The 18,015-nt window shown below is 40.3% G+C and overlaps 2 protein-coding genes across 2 annotated transcripts; both read left to right on the forward strand.

Annotated features, from left to right (window-relative positions):
* The first annotated feature begins 1,227 nt into the window (after window positions 1-1,227).
* Window positions 1,228-3,906, forward strand: PCDHB4 (protocadherin beta 4). Its single transcript, XM_028144902.2, has one exon. It carries the CDS (start codon window positions 1,466-1,468, stop codon window positions 3,851-3,853), a length of 2,388 nt encoding a protein of 795 aa, XP_028000703.2. The 5' UTR covers window positions 1,228-1,465; the 3' UTR covers window positions 3,854-3,906.
* A 5,117-nt stretch (window positions 3,907-9,023) lies between these two features.
* On the forward strand, window positions 9,024-12,124 carry LOC103289751 (protocadherin beta-5-like). The gene has a single exon (XM_028144890.2). It carries the CDS (start codon window positions 9,444-9,446, stop codon window positions 11,829-11,831), a length of 2,388 nt encoding a protein of 795 aa, XP_028000691.2. The 5' UTR covers window positions 9,024-9,443; the 3' UTR covers window positions 11,832-12,124.
* The last annotated feature ends 5,891 nt before the right edge of the window (window positions 12,125-18,015 follow it).

Consider the following 18,015-nt stretch of genomic DNA (forward strand, 5'->3'; position numbering starts at 1 on the left):
TTAATTTCAGACATGTTTATGGCTGAATGTATGATCTGACAATAATCTTATATAGGCAGAAATGTAATCATTAGAATGGATTAATTATTTATTCAACTGATACTTATTGAATGACTACTATAATCCAGACTCCTTTCAAAATAATTTTTTCTAATAATTTTGATTAGAATCTAAGATTATTGATAGGCTTTAAAAATAATTCATTCAACATGAATTATAATTTATTAAGTGCATTAAGTAAGTAGATTATAAGATAGTTAGGGAGGGGAAATCCCATATGTGCCAAGATAAGTGGTACTCCATTCAATATACTAATTATACATGAAAAACTCATGTATCAGGACAATCACAATAGCTGTGCACTGTTCTGAAATCCATTTTATAAACAAGTTTCTTCTCTGCACCACATACGAGTAGAAAAGGCCTGAAGCACTCTTTGCTCACAGATTAAGATATTTTAAATCTGGGCTTCTTGTTTTCTCCCAAATCATCTAGCCAAGATGGTATCTGGGACACAAAGGATGAATATGGTAAGATGCAAACTCATTATAAAACATGGATACTTATCTAGCTAAATAAGCTTAAAGTCTTTCTCTTAACAAAATTCTATGATTTTTACTCACTTGATTTTGTCTTGATATTACCCTCTGAGCTTGTTGCTTTATCTATGAAGCCTCCTTTCACTTCCTCTCCAATTCTAAGAATCTGATTCTAATACTACTTGACTTCCTTCTAAATGTAATGTGAGTTCAAACTGTGAAAGGACTTATAACAAAGCAAGATGCCTCCTCTTTCCACTGTATTTCTATTTGCACACCAGAGCAGGAGGATGGAACCTTTCCTTTGAAAAACAGTCTCCTGAGACTATGTGGTGCAGGGCACCTTAACAAAGTTCTGCATCATCATAAATTTCTCACAAACTTGAAAACAAACAGATATACTTTCCATTAATTGTAATTTTATAAGAGTTTATTCCCCTAGTTAGATTATGCAAGAGGGAAATTGAGTTCTTTGAAGTTCCACTGACGAGGCTGTGGGGAGCCTGAAATACACTCTTGTTTTGGACTCACAATTATTCTAGCCCATGCAGTGTAATGGCATGACCTGATAAATTATGCAATTTAATGACATAGCAACTTTGTAAAAGCTCTATACATTTCAAAAATGGATTACTTTTGGATACTTCCAAAATATACTTTGACTTGAGAATATTTTCTCGATCAAGACGCAGGGTGGCGCTGCAGGCTAAGGTTATGAATAAGCTTGCGTATTCCTTTGTTCCAAGACGGAATCAAATTCACACGGAAGAGGCTTTGCTAGCGGTACTGGGTTACCAACGAGTTTGGGGGAAGATATACGAAACGAATTTAATATTCAAAGCAACTTTGTGAGGACTCCACCACGCAAGAAATCTCAAGTCTTTTTGGTTGCTGAAGGGACTGGCTGTAAGCGCCCGGGTTCCAACATGGAGACGCTAGAGAGAATTCAACCAAACAGGCAAGTGATGGCCTTTATTTTGGTAGTGTTCCTGTCTCAGGCTCGCTCGGAGCCTATTCGTTATTCTGTGCTGGAAGAAACAGAGAGCGGCTCCTTTGTAGCCCATCTGAGCAAGGACCTGGGCCTGGGAATTGGGGAGCTGGCCGCCAGGTCGGCCCGGGTGGTGTCTGACTATGACAAGCAGCGCTTGCTGCTGGATCGTCAGACTGGAGATTTGCTTTTGAAGGAGAAACTAGACCGGGAAGAGCTATGTGGTCCCATTGAACCGTGTGTATTGCATTTCCAACTGTTGCTGGATACGCCGGTGCAATTTTTTGAAGGAGAATTATCGGTCCAGGACATAAATGACCACTCCCCAGTATTCCCGACTAGGGAAATGCTCTTGAAAATACCGGAAAACAGCCAGCCAGGGACTACTTTTCCGTTGAAATTAGCTCAGGATTTGGATGTGGGCAGCAATGGTCTTCAAAAATACACGATCAGCCCCAATGCATATTTTCACGTTCTTACTCGAAATCATAGTGAGGGTAAGAAATACCCAGATTTGGTGCAGGACCAGGCGCTGGATCGCGAGGAGCAGCCCGAGTTCAGCTTAACCCTCATGGCGCTGGATGGCGGGTCTCCACCTAGGTCTGGCAGCGTCACCGTGAGAATCCTGATCATGGATGTTAATGATAATGCTCCTGAGTTTGTGCGCACCCCATATGAGGTGCAGGTCCTGGAAAACAGCCCCTTAGATTCTCCAATCGTTACTGTCTTAGCCAAGGATAAAGATGCTGGAAACTTCGGGAGAGTTTCCTATGGCTTGTTCCAAGCATCAGATGATATTAAGCAAACTTTCTCAATGAATGAAGTCACAGGAGAAATCCGACTGACAAAGAAATTGGACTTTGAACAAATTAAATCTTACCAAGTGGAAATTGAAGCTACGGATGGAGGGGGCCTTTCTGGAAAAGGCACTGTAGTCATAGAGGTGGTGGACGTGAACGACAACGCCCCGGAACTGTTCATATCTTCACTCCTCAGCTCTATCCCAGAAAATGCTCCTGAGACCACAGTCTCCATCTTCCGCATTCGAGATAGAGACTCCGGAGACAACGGAAAGATGATTTGCTCTATTCCAGATAATCTGCCATTCGTTCTAAAACCGACTTTCAAGAATTTCTATACCCTGGTCACCGAGAGCCCGCTGGACAGAGAAAGCAGAGCCCAGTACAACGTCACCATCACCGTCACCGACATGGGGACCCCCAGGCTGAAAACCCAGCACAACATAACCCTGCTGGTCTCCGACGTCAACGACAACGCCCCCGCCTTCACCCAAACCGCCTACACCCTGTTCCTCCGCGAGAACAACAGCCCCGCCCTGCACATCGGCAGCGTCAGCGCCACAGACAGGGACGCGGGCGCCAACGCCCAGGTCACCTACTCGCTGCTGCCGCCCCACGACCCGCAGCTGCCCCTGGCCTCGCTCGTGTCCATCAACGCGGACAACGGCCACCTGTTCGCCCTGAGGGCGCTGGACTTCGAGGCCCTGCGGGCGTTCGAGTTCGGCGTGGGCGCCACGGACCGCGGGTCGCCCGCGCTGAGCAGCCAGGCGCTGGTGCGCGTGCAGGTGCTGGACGCCAACGACAACTCGCCCTTCGTGCTGTACCCGCTGCAGAACGGCTCTGCGCCCTGCACCGAGCTGGTGCCCAGGGCGGCCGAGCCGGGCTACCTGGTGAGCAAGGTGGTGGCGGTGGACGCAGACTCGGGCCAGAACGCCTGGCTGTCGTACCAGCTGCTCCGGGCCACGGAGCCCGGGCTGTTCGGCGTGTGGGCGCACAATGGCGAGGTGCGCACGGCGCGGCCGCTGGGCGAGCGCGACGCGGCCAAGCACAGGCTGGTGGTGCTGGTCAAGGACAATGGCGAGCCCGCGCTGTCTGCCAGCGTCACGCTGCACGTGCTGCTGGTGGAGGGCTTCTCGCAGCCCTACCTGCCGCTGCCCGAAGCGGCGGCCGAGCGGGCGCAGGCCGACCCGCTGACCGTGTACCTGGTGATCGCGTTGGCGTCGGTGTCGTCGCTGTTCCTGTTCTCGGTGCTGGCGTTCGTCGCGGTGCGGCTGTGCAGGCGGAGCAGGGCGGCCTGGGCGGGTGGCTGCTCGGTGCCTGAGGGCCACCTTCCGGGCCACCTGGTGGACGTCAGCGGTACTGGGACCCTGTCCCAGAGCTACCAGTATGAGGTGTGTATGACGGGAGACCCTGGGACTGGTGAGTTCAAGTTCCTGAAACCAATAATCCCTAGCCTCTTGGTTCAGGACCCTGAGAAAGAAAGAAAAGAAAATCCCAATTGCCGGGATAGCTTTGTATTCAGTTAAGTGTTGTATTGGTTAAGTGAATTTCTCCTTAATTTTGGCCAACCTAACTTCCACTACAATGCATTTCTTTTAAGAAATTGTATTGTTCTCTAAATATGTATATCTCTATTCCAAACCAATGCATGCCCCTGATCATGCTAGGTTTCTTTCTTTTATTAATATTTATTGGACTTTGCATTTCTACTTACACTAAACATTGAGTATGTATTTTCTCCATATTTGACCTTTTCTGTGTTTACTCTGTTCATAACTATAAATTACCCAAGTAGTGTAAGAAGACATTTTGTTTAAATCAACTTCTTAATTAATGTCTTTTTAATGAAACATTTTACAGCTTTTATGTAATCTTGCATTTCTATATATCCATGGTTCTTGTCTTTACCATATACTTTTATCTTTGTGAGATCAGAGTGTAAGCTACCTAGACCTTTCTTGTTGACTATTTTACCAGGCTCTGCCCCCTGAATAACCATGAGCATATAACTTTGCATACTTGTTTCTCCCAAATTGTACATAAACATGCACTTCATTAAAATATTAACACTCCAAAACTGTGACCTCCCATTGTGAGAATCATATATGCTAGAGATTTTCTTATTTATTTTATTGCTACTTGCCTTGAACATTGTATGTACTCCATAAGTACTCACTAATGTTATAATTTAAAAAATTATTCTCTATTATAAATAATCATCAAAGAGAAAATCTTATATAATTTGGAATCACTCACTAAATAAAACTAAGTCATTGCTTGAACTTTAAATAAAACTTAAATTCTTTCATAGGATTCGAGATGTGGAGGGCATCGTATTCTTCCTTGTCCTTCCTTTTGTATGTTTCTCTTGGTTTTCTGAAGCTTCTCCCTACCTCTCAAAAGAGTCAGGTAACTTTTTCTGAATTTCAGTTATTCTATTCAAATCTGTTAGTCAGGTGATATCAGATTTTCACTTTAATTTACTTTGCAGACATGGACAACCTTTGTCAACAAACGAACTATTTTTGTTATCTTCTGTTTTGTTATTCAATGTAGCTTTTAGGTATTTTGTATAAATTTATTAATTATGCTGAACTTTCTTTTGTAAGGAATAAGCATTATTTTGTCCTTAAAGACAATAAGAATAGAAATTAAATAAGATAAATGAATTTATTGAAATTATTATTGTTTTATGTTGTGTTCAATAAGTAAAGTAAGCTAATCATGTGATTTTCAATTAAATTTATATGAATATACTATAGGACTACTTAGTTGAACTTTTGGCACAATATGAGCTATTAAAGAGCTTGCTTTATAGTCTAAATATTTATTTTAAAATCTTGAGTATCATCCTACTAGAAATTAGTTACTTACACTTTTCCTAGAATTACTTTTTTCTAAGGATATAATAAAAAAAGAAAATGACTTACCATTTAAGTTATTATCTTTTTAAAATTTATTTATTGTTTTTTTAGAGAGAGAGATGAAGGAAAAGAGAGAGAAACATCAATTTGTTGTTCCACTCACCCATGCACTCATTGGCTACTTCCTGTATGTGCCCTGACCAGAATCCCGCAACCCCAGCTTATAAGGATAATGCTCCAACAAGCTGAGCTACTGGGCCAGGGCTTAAGTTATTCTTGAAACAGCTTTTTAGCCTTCATCCAATCTAAAAATTGAAATGAGAAAGTGATAAAAATGAGAAAATTAAACACACAAATATGTAAGACAAATATGGTAATCAAATCTCATGACTTCTTTATTTATTTATTTATTTTTAATTTCTTTATTGATTAAGGTGTCACATATTTGTCCTCATCCCCCCATTCCCATCCCACACCCCACCCCCCGGATGCCCCAACCCCCTGTTGAACTTAACCATTGGTTAGGCTCATATGCATGCACACAAGTCCTTTGGTTGATCTCTACCCCCTCCCACAACCCTCCCCTATCCTCCCTCTGAGGCCCGATAGTCTGATCGATGCCTCCTTGTTTCTGGTTCTGTTCTTGTTCATCAGTCTATGTTGTTCATCATTTCCCCTAGATGAGCGAGATCATGTGTCACTAGAGATATACTTACAAGAACTGAATGTGAGACGAGCAATAATAGTTATGCTGACCGGCAAATGAATCACTCTGTAGTGAGTTTCTTTCTGGACCAACAGTTCTTTTGAGACCCAATTTCAATGTCCACCAGTTCCTTATGTGTACATGTCGGCACTGACCCCTCAGCTCTGGATGGTGGACAAATGGTGGTAATGCAGGTTCTACTCCCTCTGGTTTGTTCTCGGCCGGACCCAGGGGCACGGCTTCACCCGGACTCAGGGGCACGTGGCCTCACCCTGGCCCAGGGGGCGCGTGGCCTCACCTGGACCCAGGTGCGCGCAGCCTCACCCGGACCCGGGACCCAGTCTCACCCGACTTCTTTATTTATTATTAGCTATTTAAATGAACCACCTTTTATGTATGATAACAAGAAATCTGATTGACATTTTCACCTATATATTTCACCATTATAAAAATCCAAGTCCACTTTATGAATTTATGTAGTAATTTATTAATTACTCTGTGTATTACTTTATGAATTACTGTGTGTATTGGTAAAGCATGGGTCATTCCTTTATATATATGTATTATTTCAGAGAAGAAAGGAGAGGGAGAGATAGAAACATCAATGATGAAAGAGAATCTATCATTGATAGGCTGCTTCCTGCACGCCCCCTACTGGGGATCGAGCCTACAACCTGGGCATGTGCCCTTGACCAGAATCAAACCCTGGACCTTTCAGGCCGACGCTCTATCCACTGTGCCAAACCAGCTAGGGCATTCTTTTTTTTTTTTTTTATATATATTTTTATTGATTTCAGAGAAGATGGAAGAGGGAGGGAGAGAGAGAAACATCAATGATGAGAGAGAATCATTGATCGGCTGTCTCCTGCATGCCCCACACTGGAGATAGAACAACATGGGCAACCCAGGCATGTGTCCTAACCCGGAATGGAACCATGACCTCCTGGTTCCTAGGTCGACACTAAACCACTGAGCAACACCGGCTGGACAAGCATGGACCATTCTTTACTACCTAAGGATCACCACCAGATTGGTATAGAATAGATCAACATTTTGAAATTCAATGATTAGAATTTAGTAGTAAACATTATTCGGATAACTTCCACAAAATACATGAAAGAGGAAAAATAGGACAATTCTATTGTTGCAAAACAGAAATAGAGATTGGAAGCCAAATATCTTAACTAGCAGAATGTATAATGTTTAATAGTTAGAAAACTCATTGTTGGGAATTATGTCAGTTCTCCCTAATCAATCTATAGATGTAGTAAATCCTAAACAATATTTCAGCAGATTTCTTTGTGAAAATTGACAGACTGAATCTAAAGTCTATATGGAAATACAAAGGGACAATAATAACCAAAGCAGTCTTAAAGAAAAATAATAAAACTGGAGGACTTACCCATCAGATAATAAACCTATTATAAAGCTACATTAATTAAGACAATATTGTATTACAGGATAAACAAAGAGAAACATTGAAAAAATTCTTAAATAGACTTATGGTTACCGATTTATTATAAAGTGACACTTCAGAAACAATGGGGAATGCATCCTCTTTTCAATAAATGGTAGAAAGTCACTTGAATGTTTATATGAAAAAAAATAATTTTTACCCTAACTTCCTTCATATAAAAAAATTAACTTCAAAGGATTATAGCTCTAAATGTGAAAATTAAAGTAATTAATTTTTCAAAAACATCATACAAGGATATTTTTATGATGTTGGGGTATGCAAAGACTTAAAGAAAAAACAAATAGTCCTAACCATAACTATTGAGAAATATTGACAGTTTAGACTAAATTAAAGTTTAGGAAGTTTGGTTCATCAAAGATACCTTAAGAGAATTCAAATCCAAGCCATAGAGTGGGAGAAGATATTTGCAACACATATTTCAGGAAAAGTACTTTTACCTAGAATATATTAAGAACTTCTAAAGATGAATTTGAAAAAAGGCAAATATAAATAGAGAAATAGACAAAAGATTTTCAAGCACTTCACAAGAATGTACCCTAATGGCCAATAAACATGTGGAAATGTGCTCAATTTGATTAATCATCATGGAAATACTAAAGTTATAATATATCATCACACACTGACCAGAGTGGTTAATATTAAAAGACAATATCAAATGTTGATAAGGATATGGAGCTACTGGAACTCTCACTTTTTGCTGGTTTGGATAAAACAACATTTGAAAACTGTTTTTGCAATATCTGCTAAAGCTAAATATATGTGTACATCATAATGCACAGAAATCTAACTCGTAGGAATGTATTAAACATAAATGCACATATAGACATCAAAAGATGTGTATAAGAATGTTTATAGCAGCAATACTAAAAATATCCCCAAACTGGACAACTCCAATCTCCATCAACTGAAGCATAAATAAACAAATGATGGTATAGTCATACAATAGAATGCTATAAAGCAATGAGAATAAAATAAATCAGAATATACAACAGATAAATTTTACAAACAATGTTGAGTGAAAGAAGAAAAACACACAAAAAAGCAAATACTTTGTAACTCCATTTGTATAAATGTTCAAAAAATACAAAATAATAGAAGTTAGGAGAGTGCTTACCTTTGCAGTGGAGGGGTAGTGGCCAGACAAGGACAGAAGGAGGCTTGCAGGGTTTGTTAACATTGTAGCTTCAATTTGGTTCTGTTTATAGGCGTGCATTCACTTCGTGAAAGTTCTTTGAATTGTACACTTATGATTTGTACCTTTTTTGATGTATGTTATATTTAAAGATAAAAGTAATTTTTGTAGGCTCTGGCCAGGTAGCTCAGTTGGTTACAGCATCCTACCCATATACCAAGGTTGTGGGTTCCATCTCCTATCAGGGCACATACAAGACGCAAACAATTGATGCATAAATAAGTGGATCAACAAATCTGTTTCTCTCTCTCCTTCCCCCTCTCTAAAATAAATAAATTTTAAAAATAATTTTTGTAAAATTGTAAACTTTTGTAAACATCCATTATCACTTACTTGTTAAATATAATAAAACCAAAAACTCTCAAAAAAGTTTTTTCACGTACTCAAAAGGTACTTCATGAAGAAAGTTCATTTTATTTTTGTATCATTTTGGTTTATTCTGAAAAGTATTCTTGCACTTAAAGTCAATGTAGCAAATGTTTATTTAGAGCTTCCAATAACTAAGAACTGGAGATATGATCCGGAGCATTTCTGTGACTTAAAAAGATATTGATACACATCAGAGTTACAAATTGGAATGGAATAGCAAATACTATTTGCAATAGTAAGTAAGGACGCCTGGTGGCGCTGCAGGCTAGGAGTTCGAATGAAGAGCTCTGTGGACCCGGGACGCCATTAAGCTGGGAAATCAGAACGTTGATTGCTTCCTAAAAGAAGGCAGCATTTCAGTTAAGATCTAGGGGCAGAGATCTTCAGAGAGGGCATCGTGCTAGTGCGACTCAGCCAGAAAGATCTAATTCGAGGTTATTTAACGAAGCCCTCTGGATTGATTGTACCGCGTTGAAGAAACTGCACCGTCTTGAACTGAGTCTGAACAATGGAGACCGCGCTTCCAAAAACGCCACAGAAAAGGCAAGTTGTCTTTCTTGTTATATTGTTGTTTTTGTGGGAGGCTGGCTCGGAAGCAATTAGGTACTCCATGCCAGAAGAGACGGAAAGTGGCTCCTTTGTGGCCAACCTGGCAAAAGACCTGGGGCTCAGGGTGGGGGAACTGGCCACTCGGGGCGCGCGAATCCATTACAAAGGAAACAAACAGCCCTTGCAGCTCGATATAAAGACAGGGGACTTGCTTCTATATGAAAAACTAGACCGGGAGGTGCTGTGCGGGGCTACAGATCCCTGTATACTGCAATTCCAACTGTTACTGGAAAAGCCGGTGCAGTTTTTTCAAGCTGATCTGCAGCTCACGGATATAAATGACCATTCCCCCGAGTTCCTAGACAGGGAAATGCTCCTAAAAATCCCAGAGAACGTCCAGCCAGGGTCTGTGTTTCCTTTGAAAACAGCTCGGGACTTTGACATAGGTAGCAACACTGTTCAGAACTACACCATCAGCCCCAACCCCCATTTTCATGTTGTCACTCATAATCGCGGAGATGGCAGAAAATACCCCGAGCTGGTGCTAGACAAAGCGCTGGATCGGGAGGAGCAGTCCGAGCTCAGATTAACCCTCACAGCGCTGGATGGCGGGGCTCCGCCCAGGTCAGGGACCACTGCCCTCCGCATCGAAGTCCTGGACATCAATGACAACGCCCCTGAGTTTCTACAGTCTCTCTATGAGGCACAGGTCCCGGAAAACAGCCCCCTAAACTCCTTAGTTGTCACTGTCGCCGCCCGAGATTCAGATGCCGGAACGTATGGGAACGTAGCTTACACTCTATTCCAAGGCGATGAAGTTACTCAGCCATTTGTAATAGATGAAACAACAGGAGAAATTCGTCTGAAAAGGGCATTGGATTTCGAGGCAACTCAATATTATAACGTGGAAATTGCAGCCACAGACGGCGGAGGCCTTTCAGGAAAATGCTCGGTAGCTATCCAGGTGCTGGATGTGAATGACAACGCCCCGGAACTGACCCTGTCCAAAGTCGCCAGCTCGACCCCAGAAAACTCCCCAGAGACTGTAGTTGCTGTCTTCAGTGTTTCTGATCCAGATTCCGGGGACAATGGCAGGATGGTTTGCTCCATCCAGGACGATATTCCTTTTCTCTTGAAACCCACATTCAAGAACTTTTACACCCTAGTCACAGAGAGGCCACTGGACAGGGAGAGCAGAGCCCAGTACAACGTCACCATCACCGTCACCGACATGGGGACCCCCAGGCTGAAAACCCAGCACAACATAACCCTGCTGGTCTCCGACGTCAACGACAACGCCCCCGCCTTCACCCAAACCGCCTACACCCTGTTCCTCCGCGAGAACAACAGCCCCGCCCTGCACATCGGCAGCGTCAGCGCCACAGACAGGGACGCGGGCGCCAACGCCCAGGTCACCTACTCGCTGCTGCCGCCCCACGACCCGCAGCTGCCCCTGGCCTCGCTCGTGTCCATCAACGCGGACAACGGCCACCTGTTCGCCCTGAGGGCGCTGGACTTCGAGGCCCTGCGGGCGTTCGAGTTCGGCGTGGGCGCCACGGACCGCGGGTCGCCCGCGCTGAGCAGCCAGGCGCTGGTGCGCGTGCAGGTGCTGGACGCCAACGACAACTCGCCCTTCGTGCTGTACCCGCTGCAGAACGGCTCTGCGCCCTGCACCGAGCTGGTGCCCAGGGCGGCCGAGCCGGGCTACCTGGTGAGCAAGGTGGTGGCGGTGGACGCAGACTCGGGCCAGAACGCCTGGCTGTCGTACCAGCTGCTCCGGGCCACGGAGCCCGGGCTGTTCGGCGTGTGGGCGCACAATGGCGAGGTGCGCACGGCGCGGCCGCTGGGCGAGCGCGACGCGGCCAAGCACAGGCTGGTGGTGCTGGTCAAGGACAATGGCGAGCCCGCGCTGTCTGCCAGCGTCACGCTGCACGTGCTGCTGGTGGAGGGCTTCTCGCAGCCCTACCTGCCGCTGCCCGAAGCGGCGGCCGAGCGGGCGCAGGCCGACCCGCTGACCGTGTACCTGGTGATCGCGCTGGCGTCGGTGTCGTCGCTGTTCCTGTTCTCGGTGCTGGCGTTCGTCGCGGTGCGGCTGTGCAGGCGGAGCAGGGCGGCCTGGGCGGGTGGCTGCTCGGTGCCTGAGGGCCACCTTCCGGGCCACCTGGTGGACGTCAGCGGTACTGGGACCCTGTCCCAGAGCTACCAGTATGAGGTGTGTCTGACTGCAGGCTCCGGATCAAATGAATTCAAATTCTTGAAGCCAATTATCCCCAACCTTCCGCCCCAAGGCGCTATCGAAGAAACAGAGGGAAAAATGACCTTCCGAAACAACTTCGAATTCAATTAGAAATATCAACATGATGCAGTGTCTTTTGTAACATCTTTAATTTCTCCAGATACAGAGTTTGAGAGCTCATGGACAAAAATCCCACCTTGGAGTATAGCCTGGATTTCCCTTTTGTAAATTGTCCATTGGACTTTATCTTGTCTATTTTTGGAAAACTCAAATCTAGACTCCTGCATTCGCATAATGCCATTTCAGATCCCTACACCTCATGCTGGTGATTTTCCTGTAATGTTTGTCCCTCTTCCTGGCATTTGTTGTCATTAACTGTCTTAATAAAATGCAATATTAATTGATTTTTTCTCTATTCAGTTCATTGTTTCACCAAACTCTTAAGTATATTTGATGTTTAATAGCAAAAATTAAAAGTGTTTTTACATGTTTTTTGAATTTTATTTTCAAAGGAAATATGCATTTTAAAAATATATTTTACTGATTTTTTACAGAGAGGAAGGGAGGGAGAGAGTGAGATAGAGACATAGATCAGCTGCCTCCTACACACCCCCTACTGGGGATGTGCCCGAAACCAAGGTACATGCCCTTGACTGGAATTGAACCTGGGACCCTTCAGTCCGCAGGCTGATGCTCTATCCACTGAGCCAAACCGATCAGGGCAGGAAAATATGTATTTGATAAGTATGTGAGAAAACATGATGAAAGCAACAATTTTGTATCTACTCTTCTTTCCTAGCTCTCACCTCACTGACAAACATTTTTTAAACAAAAATTTTTATGGAATTGTAATATACACACAGAAAAATGAACAAATCCTTAATCTCAGCTCAATGTATTTTCAGAAAGTGAACACTTAGGATCAGCATCTTGATGAAGAAATGAAGCATTACTAGCATCCCAGATGCCACACAGATGATCCCTTAAGATGACTATCAGTTCAAGTATAACATATATCCTGACTTCCAATGAGCGTGTAGTTTAGTTTTGCATGTTTAAAAATTTTTAATGAAATAGTAGAGTATATTCTCTTTTGTGTTTTGCTTCTTTCACTCAATATTATGTTTATGACATTTATTCATGATGTTGCTTTTAATTTTAGTTTTTTATTCTCATTTCTATATAGTATTCCAGTGTATGAATATTTCATGATTTATTACCCATTCTACTGTATGTAGATATTTGGATTGTGCAAGGTTTGGCTGTTTGAATAATAGTGCTCTGAACATGCTTGTACATATCTTTTGGCAAATATATGTGTGCATTCTGTTGGTTATATACATAGGGGTAAAATTGCCACTCATTTAGTAAGTAGATGTTCACTTTTAGTAGATGTTTCCAAATAGTTTTCCAATGTGGCTGTCCAATTTACACTGTTAACAGCAGTGTTTGGATGTACCAGGTCCTTTACATTTTTATCCACACCTAGTCTTGTCTGTTTTTCTTTTTATCCCATTTTAAACCTTTTATTTGCTAGCTCTTTTTATATTTACTTCCTTATCACTAAAGAATATGGCTGTAACCTTTTCATAAATATTAAACAATTAATTTCCTGCTATTATTGTTTAGTACCTAGAACACGTAAACTTCTCTGATCCATCCTTCACATAGCTATATCACTATTTTCCCTTACTTCTCTGCACAAACTGAAACCTTCATTTCTTATTCCACTAGCAATAGTTTCTTCTAATTTTCTGTATGAGAGAAAATAATAAAATGATTATTGTTTCTGTTATCTGATTCTCACTTACACTTTCAAATCTCTCTCAAATGGATCTTTACTTTCATATAGTCAAGGTTGCTGTTCTATGTCTTTTCTGCTTTTGTAGGATAGGGCAGTCTGCACCCAAGTTCCTGTCTGAGTGGAAGTTGTGACAAGGTGTTCTGTGTGAATCAGTTCAGGGCCAGGGTTATAAAATAACAGATTTTGCTTTAGGGTGCATTGTAATAAATAGGCAGGGAGCTCTTCAGCACTTGGCCCTTCAAATGACAAAAGATTTTATGCTGGGATTCCAAGATCTTACTAAATATTTTAATGCTCTCCAGAAAACTCATTTTATTTCTTTAGAAATGAGCCTCAAAGTTTTAAAAAGTAGATCATGAGGGGAAATAATTATTAAAAATTATATGTTATATATAATGTATTATTATTGTTATACACTGCCTATACACTTGGCTGTTTTCTAAATTATTTACACATACCTCACTTAATCCTCAAAATAATGGTACAATTGACATCCTCATTTTAGGGATGGACAAACTAGGACATAAAGAGTTAAAGTAACCCTAACCAGTTTGGCTCAATGGATAGAGCATGGGCCTTCGGACTGAAGGGTCCCAGGTTTGATTCAGGTCAAGGCCATGTACTTTAGTTGTGGGCACATGCAGGAGGCAGCTGATCAATGTTTCTCTCTCATCGATGTTTCTAACTCTCTATCCCTCTCCCTTCGTCTCTGTAAAAAAAAAAATCAATAAAATATATATACTTTAAAAAAAGAATTAAAGTAAACTGCCCAGATTACTTTAGTAAGTGGTGGAATCAGGATTTTAAACCAGGCATCCTGACTCCAGATACATTGCTTTTTTGTTTTTGCTTTCTCTCGTTTTAAATCTATTAAACATTCAAAAAGTGTACAGAGTGTATATGTGCGATTTAAAGTAAAAATAATAAAATGTTCACCCATGTACCTATCACTCAGTTGAAGCATGAGAACAATGCAAAGACATTGGAAGTCCCTGTGTGCTTCCATCATTAAATCTTTTATCCCCATGAAAATCAACACTTATCCTGAATCTTTAATTAATTATTTGTTATTTTTTTACAGTTGCAGTGAATATGCATATATCCTTAAGTGACATATTGTTTAGCTTTGTCTGTTTTTGCAATTTATACAAGTAGATTAATGTAGTATGGATCATCTATGGGCTTACTTATTTTTATCACTAGGTTTGAATTCATCCATGTTAATGTAGTTCATTCATTAGAGTGCTCTATAGTATTCCACTGTATACATCTTTACCTTTACATTCATTTTACTGTTGACCAACTTTGGGGTTGCTCTAAGAGTTTTGTTACTATGAAGAATGCTGCTATAAGCATTATGGAATATATCTCATGCACTTGGGCAAGAGTTATTTTGGGGTACATGCATATATAGGAAGGTACTATCTGGGTGATATCAAGAACTGGAAAGATATAAAAGTGAATGAATTAGTTAATAGATGCCAGCACCAAGGAGACAGAGTGTTAGAATTATCTACCAAGATTTTTAGATGGACTTCAAAATATGCTTCAAGCAATTACAAATATGCTTGAAACATGAAAAAATGAGAGTTTCAACAAAGAAATGTAAAGTGCAGCAAAGAAATAAAAGATATAATGAAATGCCAATGGATATTTTACAAATTAAAAATACAATGAAATGAAAAACTCAGTTGGTGAGTTCAATAGTAGAATAGAATGGACAAACAAAAATCAGTGAACTAGAAGACAGAAAAATAAAAATTACTCAATCTGAACAGCAGAGGGGAAAAAATGGGCCATAAAAAGATAACAGAGCCTCAGGAACCTATGGGACAATAACAAAAGATCTAACATTTTGTCATTGGAATCCCAGAAGGAAAGGAGAAAACTTCTCAAATTTGGCAAAAGACACAGACCCAGAGATTCAAGAAGCCTAAGAAATTCAAAACAAGATAAACCATAAAAATCCGCACCAAAAGACATCATTGTTAAATTTCTGAAAACTAAAGAGAAGGAAAAATCGTGAAAGCAGTGATAAAATAGAATGACACATTACCCATAGGACAATAATAATTTGAATGATAGTAGATTTCTCATTAGAGAAATGTAGATTTCTCATTAGAAGCCATGGAGGTCAGAGAGAAGTGACATAATACTTTTAAAGTGCTGAAAGAAAACAACTGTTAACCCAGAAGCCTATACCCAGTGAAAATACCTTTCATGAAGAGAAAATGTTGCCTGTAGACCTACCATAAAAGAATGGATAAAGGAAGTTTTCCAAAGAGATAGAAATCCATTTTAAAATGGAACATTAGCCGAAACCGGTTTGGCTCAGTGGATAGAGCGTCGGCCTGAGGACTGAAAGGTCCCAGGTTCGATTCCGGTGAAGGGCATGTACCTTGGTTGCGGGCACATCCCCAGTAGGGGGTGTGCAGGAGGTAGCTGATCGATGTTTCTCTATCATCGATGTTTCTAACTCTCGATCCCTCTCTCTTCCTCTCTGTAAAAAATCAATAAAAAAAAATGGAACATTAGCTCAGCTAGAGAGGCTCAGTAGGTTAAGGTTCATCCTGTGCACCCTGTTGCATCCTGTGCTTACCTGGGTTGCGGGTTCTGTCCAGGGTACTTATGGGAGGCAACCAATCAATGTTTCTCTCTCTCCTTCTTTATTCCTCTCTCTCTAAAATCAATAAAAATATATTAAAAATAAAATGAAACATCAGGAAAAAAGAAAAAACACAGTAAACAAAAATATGGGTAAATGCAATAGGCTTTTCTTTTCCTCTTGGGTTTTCTAAATTATGTTTGATGGTTGAATCCAAAATTATAACACTGTCTGATATAGTTCTAAATGTAGGTAGAAGAAATATTTAATTATATATTATAAAAGTTGTAATGGGAGATAAATTTACCACCCTTCTCATGAACTGGTAAAATGACAACGAGTAAACTGTGATGAGTTATGTATGGAGCAACCACTATAAAAACTACACAAAGTGAAACACTGAAAACCACTATAGAGAAAACAAAATAGAATTCTAAAAGTTATTCTAATAACACATAAGAAAGCAGGAAAAAAGGAAACAGAGAAACAAATTTAAAAAAAAAAAACCCAGAGAGAACAAATAGAAAACAAAGAATAAAATGGCAAACTTAATCTCTATCAGTAGTTACATTAAAGGTACATGGTTTGAACACACCAATTAAAACAAAAAGATGGACAACATGTGTTTTTAAAAATGATCAACTATATGCTGGCTACAGGAAACTTCACTTCAAATATAATGATATAGGCAGATTGAAAGTAATAAGGTGGAAATATATTCCACAAATATAAAAAATTTAAGTAAGAGTGGCCATATTAATGTCACAAAGTAGATGTCAGAGCAAGGAAAGTGGCCAGACACAGAGTGGAAAATTATATAATGATAAAAGAAGGAGACATAGCAGTCCTTAATATGCATACACCGAACAACGGAGTTGCAAAATATGTGAAGCTAAAACTGATAGAACTTAAAGGAGAATTGGACAGATCAACAATTAAAGTTGGAGACTTCAATACTCTCTCTCAACAAATGATAGAACCAGACAGAAAAATCAGAAAGGATACAGAAGAACTCAACAACACAGGACCTAATCTATATTTCTAGAACATGTATCCAATGCCAAAATACACATTCTTTTCAAGTGCTCACATAATATATACAAGATAGAACATATAAACAAGGCCATAATACAAACTTAAACCAATTTTAAATAATTGAAATCATACAGTGTGTGTTATCCAACCATAATGGCATCAAACTAAAAATCAATAAAAATAATAATAGGAAAAATTTCAAATACTTGGAAACTAAACAACACACTTCTAACTAACCCGGGGATCAAAACAAAGTCTCCAGTGAAATAAAAATACTTTGAACTGAATTGGAAATGAAAAGACAACATATCAAAATTTATAAGACACAGCTAAAGAAATGCAGAGAGGGAATTTTATAGTACTAAATGCATATATTCGAAAAGAGGAGAAGTCTTAAATCAATCATGTAAGCTCTCACTTCAAGAATATAGAAAAGGAAGAGGAAGATAAACCAACAGAAACAGCAGGAAGAAAATAATAGAAGAAATCAATGACATTCTAAAATAATAATGGAGAACATCAATGAAATAAAAAGCTGGTTCTTTGAAAAAAAAATCAACAAAATTGACAAACATCTAGCAAAACTGACAAAAGTCTTCCTTCCTAACCATTTCAGACTTTAGAAGGATTTGATAATCTTTCATATATTCAAAACTTTCAGCAGCATGTCTCCCATTGAGAGGTTTCTTTAAGAAAACATCTTTATTTTCTCTGAATTATTGTTTTTCCTGCATATAACTAAATTAAAAAAATTTTTAAAAGATTCAATCCATCCTTGAAAGTTAGCCTTTATCTTTCACTTTAAATAAACTTGAAGAATTTTTAAATGTTTGATGGAATGAAAGAAAAGC

Source organism: Eptesicus fuscus, chromosome 6 (assembly GCF_027574615.1).
Source record: "Eptesicus fuscus isolate TK198812 chromosome 6, DD_ASM_mEF_20220401, whole genome shotgun sequence".
NCBI classification, from domain to species: Eukaryota; Metazoa; Chordata; class Mammalia; order Chiroptera; family Vespertilionidae; genus Eptesicus; species Eptesicus fuscus.